Raw genomic sequence first — 17,076 nt, forward strand, 5'->3', positions numbered from 1 at the left:
GCAACATCCTTGACTGCCATCTTTTTTTTTTTTTTTTTGGAGATGTCAATTTCTCTTCAACTGAACTGTCTACTCTGATGTTCCTTATCGCAGTAACCACACCCATCGAAATTTAAATGCATCTCATCTTTCAACAGCAATTCACTATCCCACTTCCTTTCACATTTACTCTTCTGGGTGACTGTCTTAAATTTGAGTCTACTCTTCATGTGTGTGTGTGTGGTTTGAGGTTTTCGGGCGCTAAACGTCTACTCTTCATCGTTACTAAATTGTGATCTATGTCCGGACCTGGGTATGCCTTACAATCAAGTATCTGACTTTGGAATTTCTGTGTGACATGATCCAATCCAGTTGGAATCTTCCCATGTCTCTGGGTATTTTCCAAATATACCTCCTCTTCCTGCGGTTCTTGAACATTACCACTTGTAATTTATTTCAAAACTCGAGTAGTCTTTCTCCCCTCTCAAAACTATTGCCAAGCCCGTATTCTACCATAGACCTTTTTCTGGTCCATCACCTATAACCATGACTATCAGATTTTAATCTCTCTTTACGTACTGAATGACCCGTTCAATATCCTAAAACACTGTCTCTCACTCTTCGTTTTCTGCTTGCGACAGCGGCATGTTTACCTGAACTACTGTTGTAGGTGTTGGTTTCGTGTCGATTCTGATGCGTAACTGCACTGTCTCCTCCCCCACCCTCTTTCACAAGACCGTTGACGGAATGCGGATGTCTTCTTATGCCAGAAGTCTTGCTCCCCACCCCCACCACAGTGATGATACTTTTTATTCAAAATGTAAGGAGAGGCTTAGTTCGAACCATAGGCCCAGGACTTTTTTTATTACTAGTCAAAAACGTTACCTATAGATATTAGGTTCCATCGTTATTTACATAATAAATACGAAGCAGTCTATCAAAGCACAGTATTTTACCAGCCATTAAAATGAATACCACAGTGAAGTCATGTTTTCCACCATCTTGGATGGTGACACCAAGCAATCAAGCTGAATGACCCACATGTGATGTCAAGATGATGTCATAGAAAAGGGTGTGTGGCTTGTAACGTGATGGTTTCCGTACTGGTCTGCACATATGACTTCCTGAAGCTGACTGCCACGCGGAGTGGCCACGTGGATTGAGACACCGTGTCACGAATTGCGCGACCCCTCCCGCCGGATGTTCGAGTCCTCCCTCGGGCATGGGTGTGTGTATTGTCCTTAGCGCAAGTTAGTTTAAGTAGTGTATAAGTCTAGGGACCGATGACCTCAGCAGTTTCGTCCCTTAGGAATTAACACACATTTGAACATTTTTTTAAGCTGACTAGGCCTTTTGATTGTTGGAACAAGTCTTGACTTGTTGGCTTTAGTAAGTCTCAGTTTGCTGACTAATGGTTTTTTCTTATTTTATTTTCAATTTTAAACATCTATATCGCTCAGGAGCAAATTCCTAAGGTCATGGGGCAAGTCAGTACGTGCAGTTAACATCAGAAAAGTAAAAGTAAATAATATAGCATGTACACGAATCATTTGCAGATGACAAACTGCAAAACTTACGGATGAGATATATAAAGTTACCTAACATAATAGTCACTTGGCGGAAATGAATGAAAGTGCGAGAAAATATTGACAAAGGTTTCCTAGACACACACAGAAAGTTGGATGTCAGACGGCGTGAGATCAGCGTGAGTATAGCGCCAGATGGGGCTGACCCTAGCACATGAAGCAGTTGAAGGAACAGAAAAAGACAGTGTGTGTCAGTCAGCGAGCAGTTGCTGTGATCCTTTGGTGCTGTTCTTCATGACAACATGGTTCAGAGTTAACATTTGGATGACCTCACTTGGGGAAGGATCATTAGGTAGGTGGAAGGACGACATGTTACGAGTGTAGCCCAGGAGTTTGGTATTGCTCACAGCATTGTTTCAAATGCATGGGGAGCAATCCGAACCTCAGGAACTTCTGCCGAAAGGAGAGTAGATAGTCGACCACAGTCAACTACAGAAGCATATGACCGCTACGTTATGCAACAAGCAAGAAGCAAGAAGGGATCCACTTCAAACAGCAGGTGCAATGGAAACTACTTTAAACTGGACTGTAAGGAACGGTGCTACGGCGATTGCATGGGACGGCCAATAGGTTGTGTTCTGTTGACACCTGCACATATGCAGCACGGTTTGCGATTGCATTACGGTGGAGTGCTTGGATGAGATCTGATACAGCCTGCACTTACCGTCATATGGCGAGAGATGGGAGCACATAATGCACCCAGAAACATTGTCGAACACACGATCGTTTCGGTGGGGTGGGGAGGCGTCATGTCGCTTGGACACACTGACCTCCAAATCTTTGAACATAATACACTCACTTGTCAAAGCTATTGTGGCACTGTATTCCTTCCCCATGTGTGTCTCTTCAGGGATGCATTCGGTCCTGACATCGTTTTTAAGGATGAGAATCCGCGACCACATCGAACAGCGCAGATGAAGGAGTTCTTGGAATGATATCATATTTGACAAATGTGCCAACGGACATCCGGCAGTGTCAACCGCGATGAACGCCTTATTAACCCAGGGCCAGCTTGGAAGAACGTTGCAGTGCAAGCATTGCAGTATGTGGTGATCACACACCCTATTGAGAATCATGTCACGCAATTTGCAATGTTCAGGAGAACATTGTGAATCGCTGTCATCTCAGTGTAATTATCGTCTTTAAACAAAAGTGCCATTTCTGTTCGTCTTATTGCATATTTCTTGTTCTTACCTTGTGTACCATACTGTAGCAGTTATTTCTGTGTGTAGTGTAAGTTTAATAGAGTTATGTTGCTTGGCAGTGACACATCTTGCGAAACACAGTTTCGTCCTTAAGTTTTGTACACCAGTGTGTGTCTACTAGCATAAGTACCAATATAACACACGAATTAGATTGATTTATTCCAGAAGTTCCTTGACAGAACAGAAGGATGATTTGTGAATAAATTCTTCAATTTAGTCTTTCAGGTGAGAAGACTAGTGCGAAGATTTTTTCATTCTTATCGTAGCTTATTGGAAACGCATGCAGAGGAATACTGCAAGACTTTCTCACAAGAGCCAAGGAGGTGTGATTCAATTGCAGATTACATGTATGTCTAGTTTTAACTGTGTGAAAGCTGATAATTTTTGGGAATAAGCTCACATTGTTAATAACAGACGACATTAAAAATAAATATTGAGAGGCCATTGTTAGAATTCCCAGACTCCTGAACAGGAGTTGGCAAGAGATTCGCGAACCTACTGTACATGTTGCGCGAACCGCCTGTTTCTGAGCCAAAAATACTCTTTGTGAATGGGAAAGGTTACACCAGAATATAATGCTGTACGTCTTAAGCGTATGAATGTTAGCAAAGTAGACTAATTTTCGTGTTTACGTGGCACTTATTGCATATACTCTTTTGATGGTGACTATAGCAGCGTTCAGTTTTGGAACAAGTTCATGAACATAGGCTTTCTCTAATAGCTTAGTATCTATCAGAGCACATAGAAATTTGAATTGCTCAGATTCACTAATTATATACTCATTCTTTGTAATGAAAATATCGATTTTAGTTGAACTGTAGTTTAGAAACTGTAAAAACTGAGTGTTACTATGGATTAGTATCAATTTCTGTTGTATGAGTGCAATATTATAAACTGTCTATGTTGTATTCAATATCCTTCTCTTTCAAACTAGTGTCATCAGCAGGCAGAAATATTTTAGAATCACTTTTCACATTAGAAGGCATCTCATAAACTATATAATAAGAAAAAGTAATGATCCCAACAACGACTACTGAGGCTCCCCCCCCCCCCCCTCTCGCCCCCCTCCTCCCCCCCCCCCCCCCACCACCACTTAAATGTGCTCCAATCAGATGCAACCTCATATCTGTTCCATTTCCATTACTGTGGCAAATGACTTTTTACTGTCCATTCTTAAAGTCTGAGAGCAACCAGTTATGTGCTACTCTTCTTTTTCCAAAATGATACAATGTCTACAGTATTATTTGCGATCAACAGAATCAAACGCCTTAGTTACATCAGAGACTTTGTCCAGTGTTTGCAACTTTTTGTTTAATGCATTCAAAGCGTCAGCAAGAAAAGAGAATATAGTTTTTTTTTTCAATTTGTAAACTTCTTTTGAAACCAATCTGTGTGACTGAAAGCGACTTATGTGAACTGAAACTGTAAATTACCCTTATACATACAGCCTTTGTTGGAACAAGTCATGACTTTCTGGAATAGGTATTAACTTGCATAGTTGGTGATGTATCGGGCAATCTGGTACTTTTGAGTAATTATGACGATATATGGGGTAGTTTTTACTATAACATAGTGATATAGAGGGATAATTTTTAACAATTTTTACTATAACTGAGGCAATTTGTTACCATTTCATGAACATTGGTATGTAAGGGGCAAATTGTAACAATTTTGCTGTAACAGTGACAGTTCTTTACAGTTTTGCTGTAACATGTGGATGCATTTGTTATAAGTTTTGCAGAACACAGTGACGTATTGGGCAGTTTATCAGAATCTTGCAGTAACATGATGATATATGGGGCAGTTTCTACAATTTCACTTGATGTCTACCTGTAACCAAATACATAGCTGACAATCCTCCAGCCCCCTAGTTGACAACCACAGTAGCTGCCGTTCCCAGTGAATGACACCACAGTCACAAACTGCACATAAGAACTGTCAGCCACAGATGCAAGAGTAATGCTTTAAGATATGGTGGCTGTCACACACTGCATATACAAACTGTCTGCTCCTGGTGTTACAATACAGTTCTAAGCTCATCGTTGCCCCACCATGTAAACTGACCATCACTGTTCCACCCTGCAAATTGGCAGTCATTGCCCTGTTCTGTAAACTGAGTATCACTGCCTCTTCCTATAAACTGATGATTTATGTGGCAGTTTATTCCAATTTTGCTGTAACATGAGTGTAGAAAAATGTTATATGATTTTGGTGTAACTTGTCAATAAATGATTGATTTGTTACAATTTCATTGTACTATAGATAATGTTGTCAAATATTTGACGTAACATAGTAGCAATTTGGTACATTTTTGCTGTAACATGTCAATGTAAGGAATAATTGTAACATTTTTGCTGCAACAGGGCAATTTGTTCATTTTTGCTGGAAGTGGGGTAATTTGTATAGTCGATTTATGGGAGATTTGTTGCATTTTTCCCATTATATGGAACTTTTTGTAATATTTTTGATGTAATGTAGAGTTCAGTTTATCACATTTATGCAATAACATAGGCAATTTATTTCAGTTTTGCTGTAATATGTTGATGTATGGAGGATATATTACATTTTTGCTATTTCAGGAGCAGTTTGGTACATTTTTGGTATAAAATTTGGAAATTTGTTTAAGTTTTGCTGTATCAGTGGACAATTGCTACAATTTTGCAGGTAGTATGGAGCAATTTGTTAACTTTTTTGCTGTAACTTGGGAAACTTGTCAAATTTTGGTGCCAATATTGTGATGTACAGGTCATAGTTTTACTATATCATCTACATCTACATATATACTTCGCTAGCCAAGAAGCGGTGTGTGGCGGAGGGCAAAATTCGCGCCAACGTTATATCCTCCCCCCTCTTCCTTCTTCTGTTCCACTCGCGGCTTGCGCGAGGAAAAAACGACTGTCTGAATGCCTCAATACGAGCTCTAATTTCTCTTGGCTTTGAATGGTTATCAATGTGCGATTTGAAAGTTCGTGGTAATAACATATGCTCTACATCCTCGACGAAGATCAGATTTCGGATTTTAGTGAGCAGTCCCTTCCGTTTAGCGCGTCATCTATCAGCAAGTGTGTCCCACACAGGTTGTATAGAGCCATTTGTTACAATTTTGCTGTAGCATTGGACAGACTGTTGTAGTTTTCATGAAATATGGTGATTTATAAGGCATTTTCGTACTTTTTTGTTGAATTATGGAACAATTAGTGTCAGTTTTGCTGTAATATGGCGATAAATGGGGTGAAATATCATGCACTCTCCACTGTGTGATAGCAGAAGATGACAAACGTTTTGTGCCGCAAAATAAAGTTAATACCTTAACATGAGGTCATTATAATCTCTGGAGGATTTAGACATCGGTTTTAGCTGAACTGAGATGTTTTATGTCAATAAAAGTACTGCATTTAGGGGAATCGAAATTTTTGAGCAAGACAGTTCAGCCAGCTGTTGATGCTATACTTGAAGCTGACGTCTTACCTAGAGAAATGAACTGCTCAGGTAACAAATGATGGAGTGATGGACTTCCCTCATGGCCCCTGTATCCTTACTAAGTTGGCAACTGAATCAAGGCTGGGTAAGATGATGATATTGGGAAACATGTATTTTTTGCAATCATACACTAACAACCATAACTGCCAAGTGAACTGTTACTAGTAAAGACTACTGGAATTTTACATATCAGCAAAAGGCATTTGCTTATGATAGGCATTCTCATCGTATTACTATGCTAAATGCGTTCCAAGCAAGTGAAGATGTATGGATGAGTAGTGAACAAGTTGAAACAGCTTCTTGTGAGTGTAAGATGTTGTAAATGCAAGTGTCATTACTGATTACTTTTGCAAACTCATCGACATGTGCACTATAAACGGTAAGTAAGATCAGCATTAGCGCCAATGTGCTTCTTATAATGTAAAAGAACAATTTTTCATTTATTTTGGTAAATTTAATGTTTGGTATTAAGATCTAATTAAGCTCGTCGACTAATCTGTAACTGTTGTCATTAGCTCCTATATGTGAGGCAATTATTTTAAATGTTTCAATGCAACAGTAATGCCATTTGTGTTTTGTACTCAAAATCTTATGTACTTCGAAGAATAATATAATTTTGTTTTCATGCAATGTTTGAATTGTTGTTTGCGATCTGAAATTTGTAGCTGTACTTTCGTATTGCAATGAAGATGTGTGCATGTACATGAGTGCGTGTGTGTGTGTGTGTGTGTGTGTGTGTGTGTGTGTGTGTGTGTGTGTGTGTGTGTGTAGGTGGGTGGGTGGGTGGATGTGTGCGCATTTTTAATCGAAATTTTTGTTCTTTTGATCAATTATTTTACTTTTGTGCTAATATCGAATTTTCCCTCATTATTCAGAGATCTGTGGTGCAAAGTGATATCGGAATTTCAATTTTGTCTTGTTCCACCAATTTCTTTGGTCATGTTTACATTTTGTACTTGGAGCATCGTACACACATAAAGTATGTAGTGATACTGTGCGAACGGATTCTGTTAAAATGCCTTCTTACCTCGTTAAAATCGTGTTTGGTCAGTTTGTTTGTCTATGGCTATGGTGTGTGTTTTATACCAATTATTTTGGAGCATTATCACTAAATGGTCGGTATTTTTTAGTAGTTTATTAAGGAAATACAGTCTGTAAATGTCCTAGAGAGCTTCGGAAGCATAGATTCGATTTGCAGATGTTGCAGCAGCCTTTGAGAGTTTGTTCTTGTACATAACCTCAAAAGGCCTAGATCAAAGGTAATAAATATGGCAGCCAATATCACTGGCTATATTTTCATAGTGTCGCACAATTAAAAATATTTTCTTCGCCTCTAAAGTGATGCTTGGCGAAATGAGACATTACTGAGAAACTTCTGCAACAAAAAAAATGGTTCAAATGGCTCTGAGCACTATGGGACTTAACATCTTAGGTCATCAGTCCTCTAGAACGTAGAACTACTTAAACCTAACTAACCTAAGGACATCACACACAGGATTCGAACCTGCGACCGTAGTGGTCACGCGGTTCCAGACTGAAGCGCCTAGAACTGCACGGCCACACCGGCCGGCTTCTGCAACTTTTAGACATGCATTTTACAAACAGACATTCCGCAAGGCACATCCATTATATATACTGCACTTTAAAGGTGAAAATAACATTGTTACATTTGGCATAAAATTGTGTGTGTTGTCTTTATCTCCCTTTAAATGGTACATGGCGACTTTTGTTTTTGTTCATACTCTCATTTGTACCTAGGATCACATGAATTGTATTTTTCCAGTAGCTGACAGTGTATTGGTCTGCCTGTTTGTTTGTGGGTTTGCCTGGTTAGCACAGAATTTTAGCCAACATGTGTTTTGTACAGTCATGGGCCTGATCAGATCCGTTTTCGTACATTGATACAGTTAGGTCTACAAATGAAATGTCAGTTAGTCTTAGGACGTTCCTTTTAACCACATGTGTTTTGTAATAATTTAGATGTGAAAGAAATATGACAACACTTATTTTAAGAGTCCACATTCATGTTTTAGTTGTCAGCTTTGAGGGATGTGTGTGGGTGTATAGAAATAACATTGAAACACTTGATATAAATATTGCATTTTTTTGCTGACTTATCATTGTGGATATTAGAAGTGGTGAATTAATATTAAGAGATTTGACAAGTCTCATGTGTTTTGCAGAAGTATTTGAATGTGGAAATATTTAATTTGAGGGTCTATTGTGCATTACACCAACTGTGGTAGAGAGATAGAACTACTGATGCTCTCAAGTGGTGCTTAACCTGTAACTTCAAGGCATGGACATCGTGTGTATGTGTGTGTGTGTGTGTGTGTGTGTGTGTGTGTGTGTGTGTGTAAGAGAGAGAGAGAGAGAGGGAGAGAGAGAGAGAGAGAGAGAGAGAGAGAGAGAGAGAGAGAGAGTCTGATGACAAACCTTACCTTACATATCTTAGGTATAGAAGTACTACAACTTACACCCTCTACATAATTTTTTGATTAATAATTTAGGCCAGTCGGATGCCTTTGAACAGGGTACAAAATTCAGATCATTATATACTTTAAAACATGTTGCAAAACTGAGATAATTTTGATACTTATGAACATAGTGCAGATAGTTTTTATCTTTCAGGTACTTTTGAACAGGGGAGAAATTTCAGATGATTTAGATATTTTTTTTAACATGACACCATAACGGCTGCTATCACATCTGAGCAGATTCTTGCTCTTTCTATTTTTTTAATTTTTTAATATCATTTGGGCCAAAGGATATTTTGCCATATTATTTTACACAGTGAAATTTGGGGAGGAAAATGACAGCAAGGCCATCAATCATCAAGTGATGGGATACAGCGTACTGCAACCAGAGGACTGCGAGCTGCCCTCGAAAGAAAATAAGTGTGCAATTCTGTGTACAGTGATTAACTGCTTCAACTGCCTGTCTTACTGTGTTGTATGTGTATTAATATCTACAAAGTAAAATGTCGTTTTCGTTAAATGTGGAAGTCTTATCTTCATATTTGGCTGTAGAACACTTTTGAGGATACTAACGAAGACATCGCCTACACAGCTGACCGCGAAAGTAGCACCAGCTGCTCCACTTGATGCACCATACTGAAGTGCCCACGCAGGTGTGCAAAGTATCTGCATGTAGCCAATGTCAAAATCATTGTTACACATATCTGTTATCGCACGTGCATATGGTTTGATGTGTTGCGTGGGAAAAAAGAAGAAAAAAACAATTACCTTTATATTATTACATTGGTTTGTCAGTACGTTAATTACGCTCTGCGTTACTTTACCGTAGAATGTTTATTAACTATAAATTCGGCATTTTTCTTTCCGTCTGACAACACATACACGAAAATAAACACTTATCGATTTCATGTTGTTACTCTAGCCAATATAAACTTCACTCTGACCACTTCATTTACGTCACTATGCTGTCCTGTTTATCTTAGAAGGGTGTATTTTCTTTTTCTTTGTGCTTGTGTGCCATTAGATGTGGCAACAGACTAACATTTTTCTTTTCCTTGAGCAGAGGTACAGAGCTGAAGTGGTAATTGTTTCTTGTGCCTCGTTTTCTCCTTTATCTTACTGGCACGATTTTAGTAAAGTAACTGTATTTTTATTTTGAAAAAAGAATGCTCTATTTCATTTAAAGTCTGAAGGGACTATGTTAGATGAACAGTTCATAATTATTCAATAAATTTTTTCTGTGTTTGTGATCGTATTTCGTTCCCTGCTGCGAGCGATCTTCAGCGTGTTTTTTTTTTTTTACTTCTGAATAAGAAAACTTTGTTTCTTATATACGTGCAGACATGGCTGTCATCACCCTGGTGTTGTTCAAATGGTTCAAATGGCTCTGAGCACTATGCGACTTAACATCTTAGGTCATGAGTCCCCTATAACGAAGAACTGCTCAAACATCACACATCCATGCCCGAGGCAGGATTCGAACCTGCGACCGTAGCAGTCGCGCGGTTCCGGACTGAAGCGCCTAGAACCGCACGGCCACTGCGGCCGGCCCCTGGTGTTGTGCCACCGCTGACTTGATGTGCTGTCTTAGTCGGATATATCTTTTGTTTTCAAGTATGCGAGTGCTGATTGGTCGCGTCTCGCCTACGTACACTAATCCGCATTCGCACCTGATTTCGTAAACTCCAGCAGCATGTAGTTTGTCAGCTGTATCTTTCGTGGTGCGAAGAACATCTTTTATTCTGTTGGTGCTTCGGAAAATCGGTTTGATGCCTGCTCGGCGGAGAATTTTGGCCACCTGTTCAATGACACCGTGAACATATGGTAACAGAGCGATGTTTTGTATTTCCTTTTGCTCTCCACTATTGCCTTCATTCTTTGTCGCCATAGTTTTATCTATTACTTTCATCCCATAACCATTGGCACAAAAAAATGGACTTTAGGTTTTGTACTTCACTCTTTAGATGTTCCTCATCGCTGATCCTGTGGGCCCTCCTGGTTAAAGCGTGCAGGGCGGATTTCTTCTGCGTAGGGTAATGATGCGAGGAGGCATGCAGGTACCTGTCAGTACTGGTTGGCTTCCTGTATACTCTATGGCCCAGTTTACCATCAGGTTTTCTTTAAACTTCCACGTCGAGGAAAGGAGGTTCCCTATTCTTTTCCATCTCCATAGTGAATTGGATACTGCTGTGCTGCTGGTTGAGGTGTTGGTGGAAATTTCGTAGCTCTTCCTCTCCATGTGGCCATATAACGAAAGTATCGTCAACGTATCGGAGCCAACATTCTGGGCGTAATGGTGTGGTCTGAAGCGCTGTTTCTTCAAAAGCTTCCATAAAGATGTCTACTGCAATAGGTGAGAGAGGGGAGCCCATAGCTACACCATCTGTCTGTTCATAAAATTCCCCTTTCCACCTGAAATAGGTGGTTGTTGAACAGTGGCGCACTTGATCGCAGGCCGGCCGGAGTGGACGAGCGGTTCTAGGCGCTACAGTCTGGAACCGCGCGACCGCTACGGTCGCGGGTTCGAATCCTGCATCGGTCATGGATGTGTGTGACGTCCTTTGGTTAGTTAGGTTTAAGTAGTTCTAAGTTCTAGGGGACTGATGACCTCAGAAGTTAAGTCCCATAGTGCTCAGAGCCATTTGAACCATTTTTGAACTTGATCGCAGATCAAGCGTTCCTCTAAGATGTTCAAGATGTCTTGTACCGGTACATCTATGAATAAAGACTTCACGTCGAAGCTAACCATTATGTCTATGGCCGAGATACACTTTTCTTTTAAAAGTTCCACAAAATGGGTGGAGTCCTTAACGTACGAATTTGTGTGGCCCACCAAATGTCGGAGACTTGGAGCCAGTTCCTTTGCTAGATCGAGACTTGGAGCCAGTTCCTTTGCTAGACCGTACGTCAGTGAGTTAATGGTACTCACGATCGGTCGTAAAGGAAAGGTCTCTTTATGAACCTTCGGTACACCATATATTCTTGGTGCCTGTGGAACTTGTGAGATGAGTCTTCTGGCCGCGTCGAAACTCATTCTGGTTTGCTTTAGCAGTGCTTGCGTCGATTTGATTATCTTGGCCGTTGGATCTCCCTTAAGTTTCTTATAAATGGGTTCACTCAGAAGATCCTCCATTTGTTTATTATAATCTTCCGTGTCCAACACAACGAACGCATTTCCCTTGTCTGCTCGTGTTACTACTAAATGAGAGCTGTTCTTCAGTTCCGTCTTAGCATGACGTTCCTCCTTGCTGACATTATGTTTCGTCTTGGGTTTCCGCCAATGAAAAGAAATACTAAAAACACCAATAAAGGCTTCTAACATCCCTCCCCTTCATCCTAAACAGCCTATCAGAATTAGATAATAGCCATGTCTAAAGGTATATAAGAAACAAAGTTTTCTCATTCAGCAGTACACAAAACCACCCTGAAGAAGGTCGCTTGGAACATGGACCGAAGCGTCGGTAGTTTTATATATATTGACAATGCTGTCACAAACCTAGAAAAATTTTATTGGTTGTGACAATGGCCGCGGAAGCCTACATTTATAGTTCATAATCAATTTGCTTTTAGGTCGATGACTTCCCTGACTTGCTATAATGTTATTTTTTTGGAACTCTTGTTGTGTCTTAAATTTTTGGAATTGATTTTCTAGCTTCTTCTTGGATTTTCAAAAAACATTTTTGGCGTTTATTGAACGAATTCTAAAGAGAGGGGGGATGTAAAAAGTACTGCCATCGATAGTAGTGTGAGGTAGTAGATAGTATCCCTTACACGTGTCTGCTTCTTTGGAACTTTTAGAGCTGAGCGCTATTTTTCCAGCAAGGGCATTGTATTTCTGTAATTTTCAACAATGTCCAAGTACCACCTGTCAAGCGCCAGAATTCGAGGTGCGAGCAGTGTTTCCACTTTTTTGGGTTTCGCCCTTTTGTAAGACGAAGTGGCTCATATTACGTGTGAGTTAGGGCTATTTTATATTGAAAAGGATTTAGGGAAACTTAGAGTAAAATCGAACTTACAGTGGTAATCCTATTATTTGTAATAGACACAACTCAATGTATTAATTTGCTCTATGGCTGCACCGATTTATTAAAGGAGATTCCCTCAAACTCTCATTGAATGTAATCCATCTAATTTAGCCTACAATGTTAACTGTACTATTACCTCTGTTAAGGGCGGCATCTGAACTTGTTCGTATTATACCTACAATTACCGCACGGGAAGTTGATCGATTACACCGGGCTGTGCGAAGTATAGAGGAAAATCTGGTATTACGCCACTGCGTCGTTTCGGGACGCGAAGAGGGAAACTGTTTTCGTGTTTGTGTTCCAGTCTGACAACGTTTGGCCGCGTGCGCCTCTTGTCCATGGCAACAATAACACAGCTAGTAACATGGATTTGCGAACGCAGATTGTACAGACTCTCATCTTCGTACATGGTGCTTATTTCCAGGAAGGAAAATGAAATTAAAGTAATGCTGCTCTAATACACAACAGAAGAACTGAACAAATTGTATGCAATTTACCAGGAATTTAAAGTGTAAATAATATTTTTGGTACAACAGCGGTTCGACTTGGACGAGAAACCTTCCGATTTACTGAAATACGAGTATGTAGATCTCAAAGTAGCACGAAATATCGAGAAACCGCCTGTGAAAGATGTGTTTAGCCATTTTAATTTTTTGGTGACATAAAGCAACATGCAAAAAGCAGACATTGAATGGAGACATCAAGCTCTCATCACATTCAAGCATTTCGGAGTCGAAGGCAAGGAAGAAATAAAAAAAATCCCAACTGAAATTTACTGGCATAAGGAACTACGCTTGAAAGATTATCATGTCACTATTATTTATGAAAATTTCGAAGTGGTCCTTTCACTTTTACTAATAGTTGTAGCTTCAAATACTGAGGCTGGAAGAGTGTTCAGTGTTCCTAAAAATGTTAAAACAGACAAAAGAAATAGATTTAACAACGAAATCCTTAATGGGCTCCTCCATTCAAAATTTCTCAATTTTAAAGCTCAACAGTGCCATGCACAGTATGAAGGTGTAAACGTAGTGCTTCTGCTTCTCATCCTGTGGCTCTGTGAATTTTTTGTGTAGTGTACTATAGGTATTTCATGTTAATAAGTGTTTAAAACAGTGTGTTGCTCTTTATTATATGTTAAATTTAGGGACTTTTAAGATTTTTAAGGTAATTCAGGTATAATTCCGAAAGAAACTAGGGTAAAACCAAAATCCTAAGTGGAAACACTGGATGGAGTCTTCGTTTGGATTTTGCGTGGAACGGTTGTGTGCAGCTGAGTCACAACAAAATTTTTTTAACAGTTAGCTCTTGTGATTAAGTGTGAGTCTGGAAGGCTTCTGTTGACTGGTGAAGTAACAATGAGTAATTATAAGTTTATTCGCGCGGGTGGTCAGTGGACAAGTCAGTATCGTCACTCTTAGTCTGTTGCATCAGTCGTTGAAACGCATTGTTATTTTAACAGTTACAAATGGCACCGTGATCTGTCATAGAGTGAAAGATTAACTCGGGAAACCAATATGAGAATGGCAGACTTCAGGAAGAAACTGGAATAAATTTAGCTGTCAATACGAACACGAAATGTATTACTTACATAATCAACAAACGATGTAAATGATATGTACTGTTATCGTTTAAAAGAAACATTTTTCCTCCTATATTCGAAATTCTTTAATATTCATAAAGTGAATAGTCACTTTTTCGTTTCGGTAGCATGGTCGGATTTGGCAGCGACACCTTTTCTTCCTGTTAACTATCCCTTACCAGTTCCCGATCGACGCAAATTGACCTCTTGAAATGAAGTATGACTAAAAAATACAGGCATAGGAAGGATATAATATGTAACAAAAAAGGCATGAACCGCAATCACTGAATGTTGTCGGGCTCAGGTACATCATTATATTTATGGTGGGGTTTTCATGTAGAGTATAAAATGTATTGCAACGTTTATAAATATTTGACAGATTTATTATCGATCCATGTGGCTAGCTGCGAGTGTTCCACGTTGTTACTCTGCAAACAAAAAATAAATCTGATTAATGACATAGCTATGATTCACTAACAATCAACAGTGCACAACATCAATTTTACTTTTTTTTTTAATTTTGTGTAATGTAACTCAAATGGCACATCTGACAACCACATGTGCATATTTAACTCATGGAATGTAGAGAATACCTTTTTTATTGTAAACATAACTGATGCTGCAATGTATTTTAATTCATCCTTTCCTTTGGCTCATACTCTTTATCCCGCTTGGACTGGACTTCCCTGCCATTTAATATCTTCAGAATCTATTTCTAAAAAACTATCACTTTGTAATTTAGATTCTTTCTACTATATGAAAAGCAGATGAGGTTTCATCTTTCTAATCTAGTCTTGGTTACTAATTAACTGTTGACTAAGCGGCCTTGGCTATATTTAATTTTATTTGAAGAGATAACCAGTGTCGTCTTCACACCCATCATAGACCTTAAAGAACAGCTACGTAGAGGACGTGTAGGCGTTAGGCGCCTTTGTGTCGCTGCTTTTTTCAAGCTTTGATGATGGCTGTAAGGCTGAAATTGGTTATCTGTTGGAATAAAGTGAAATGAAACCAAAACTATAAATTATATGCCCTATGTAACATCAAGGTCACAACGCGTTTCGAAAGGTAAAAGTTACCTGAATTCGTGTTCTTTCTTCTTAATAATAGAAAAAATCGGCATGCTAGTAAAGACAGAATTTTTGCTTCTTTAGAAATAATCTACGTTTAAGCACCCCTCCCAGACTGCCCCATTCCTTCCCTCCTCTGCAGAGGCTCTTCCACAATGCTGTGAGACCAGCTCCTCTGAAGGGAGCAGGGATACAGCAGGGAGCTGGGCTTATCTTCAGCCTCAAGCCTTCGGTACAGGGACCGTGCTGTTAAACGTCAACGCTGAACGTGCCGAGTTCAACGTGCTGCTGAACGTTCAAAAACGATGCGACCTGTGCATACGGTACGTGGGTGACAACGTGATAGATGCGATCTGACTCGTAAATCACATTGTCTATGAAATGGCCGGGCCTAAAATTCCCATATTAGCTCTACTAAAACGTACTTTTCTCTCTTGTCCCTATGCTAGTCAGGCTGTTCTGTCTGTAGTAAACATAAATGAGACTTTCAATATCTGTGAAAATAAGGCAAGAAGGAAAGTAACATGTCCAGTCAGTAAGGAATCAGCTTTAAAAGTTCCATTACAAATAGTACGATACAAATTTACAATAGTTCTCCATACTCCATATAAGTTAAAAATTATTTCATCATTCTCCCTTTTTAGTACAACCTTAAGGTCATTCTTGCTTGATCACTGTTTCTGCTCAGTAGCAGAATCTTAACATGTGAATTACAGAACTTAAAAGAAGAAAGGGCAAAATATCTTACTGCAAGTAGTGCAAGGCGGCCTACGGATTAAGCCAATCGGAAAAATTCATCCCTCAAAAAGAGCACCGTTATGTTTACATAACATAGAATTTTATAGTATATACTTTTATTAAACTAATAAGAAAGTATCAGAAACTATTAAAAAAGCGAAGGTCAGATGAAAAAAAATATGTAGAAGTCGTGGGATGCAAACCATCAACACTTCAATCAAAATGTCCGCCCTTAACAACGATGCTACTCACGGCGCTACTGTGACAACGACCGTTTACACATTATATGCAGCTTACTACTATACTCTTTCAGTTTTGATTATAGCTATATTAGTAACTGAAATTTAATTATAACAAACTATACCAAGAACAATGCATTTTTAATGGATCCTCAACATGCTGTTGATGTCAAATGACCTACTGTCATAATATGGAAGTTACAATAATACTTTTCCCACGAATATACGTTCTTGACATTTTATTACAACGAATCATACAATTAACAGAATGTTTTTGAGAGCTCCCCAGTTTGCTGGTGTTCACAAATGGCATATACAAGGTGTTACAAAAAGGTACGGCCAAACTTTCAGGGAACATTCCTCACATACAAAGAAAGAAAATATGTTATGTGGACATGCGTCCGGAAACGCTTACTTTCCATGTTAGAGCTCATTTTATTACTTCTCTTCAAATCACATTAATCATGGAATGGAAACACACAGCAACAGAACGTACCATCGTGACTTCAAAAACTTTGTTACAGGAAATGTTCAAAATGTCCTCCGTTTAGCGAGGATACATGCATCCACCCTCTGTCGCATGGAATCGCTGATGCAGCCCTGGAGAATGGAGTATTGTATCACAGCCGTCCACAATACGAGCACGAAGAGTCTCTACATTTGGTACCGGGGTTGCGTAGACAAGAGCTTTCAAATGC

The 17,076-nt window shown here is 39.3% G+C and overlaps 1 protein-coding gene across 2 annotated transcripts in view; it reads right to left on the reverse strand.

The window, feature by feature from the left end:
* Positions 1 to 14,631: 14,631 nt before the first annotated feature.
* Positions 14,632 to 17,076, reverse strand: part of LOC124777523 — a 202,934-nt gene continuing 200,489 nt past the window's right edge. For both annotated transcript variants that reach the window (XR_007015744.1, XM_047252970.1), the window contains one exon: positions 14,632 to 14,759. Coding sequence is in view for 1 of the 2 variants with exons in the window: in XM_047252970.1 (XP_047108926.1) it covers positions 14,755 to 14,759 (5 nt within the window). In the remaining variant the exon portion in view is untranslated. The remainder of the gene's footprint in view (positions 14,760 to 17,076) is intronic.

The sequence above is a fragment of the Schistocerca piceifrons genome, chromosome 2, assembly GCF_021461385.2.
Source record: "Schistocerca piceifrons isolate TAMUIC-IGC-003096 chromosome 2, iqSchPice1.1, whole genome shotgun sequence".
Taxonomy (NCBI): Eukaryota; Metazoa; Arthropoda; class Insecta; order Orthoptera; family Acrididae; genus Schistocerca; species Schistocerca piceifrons.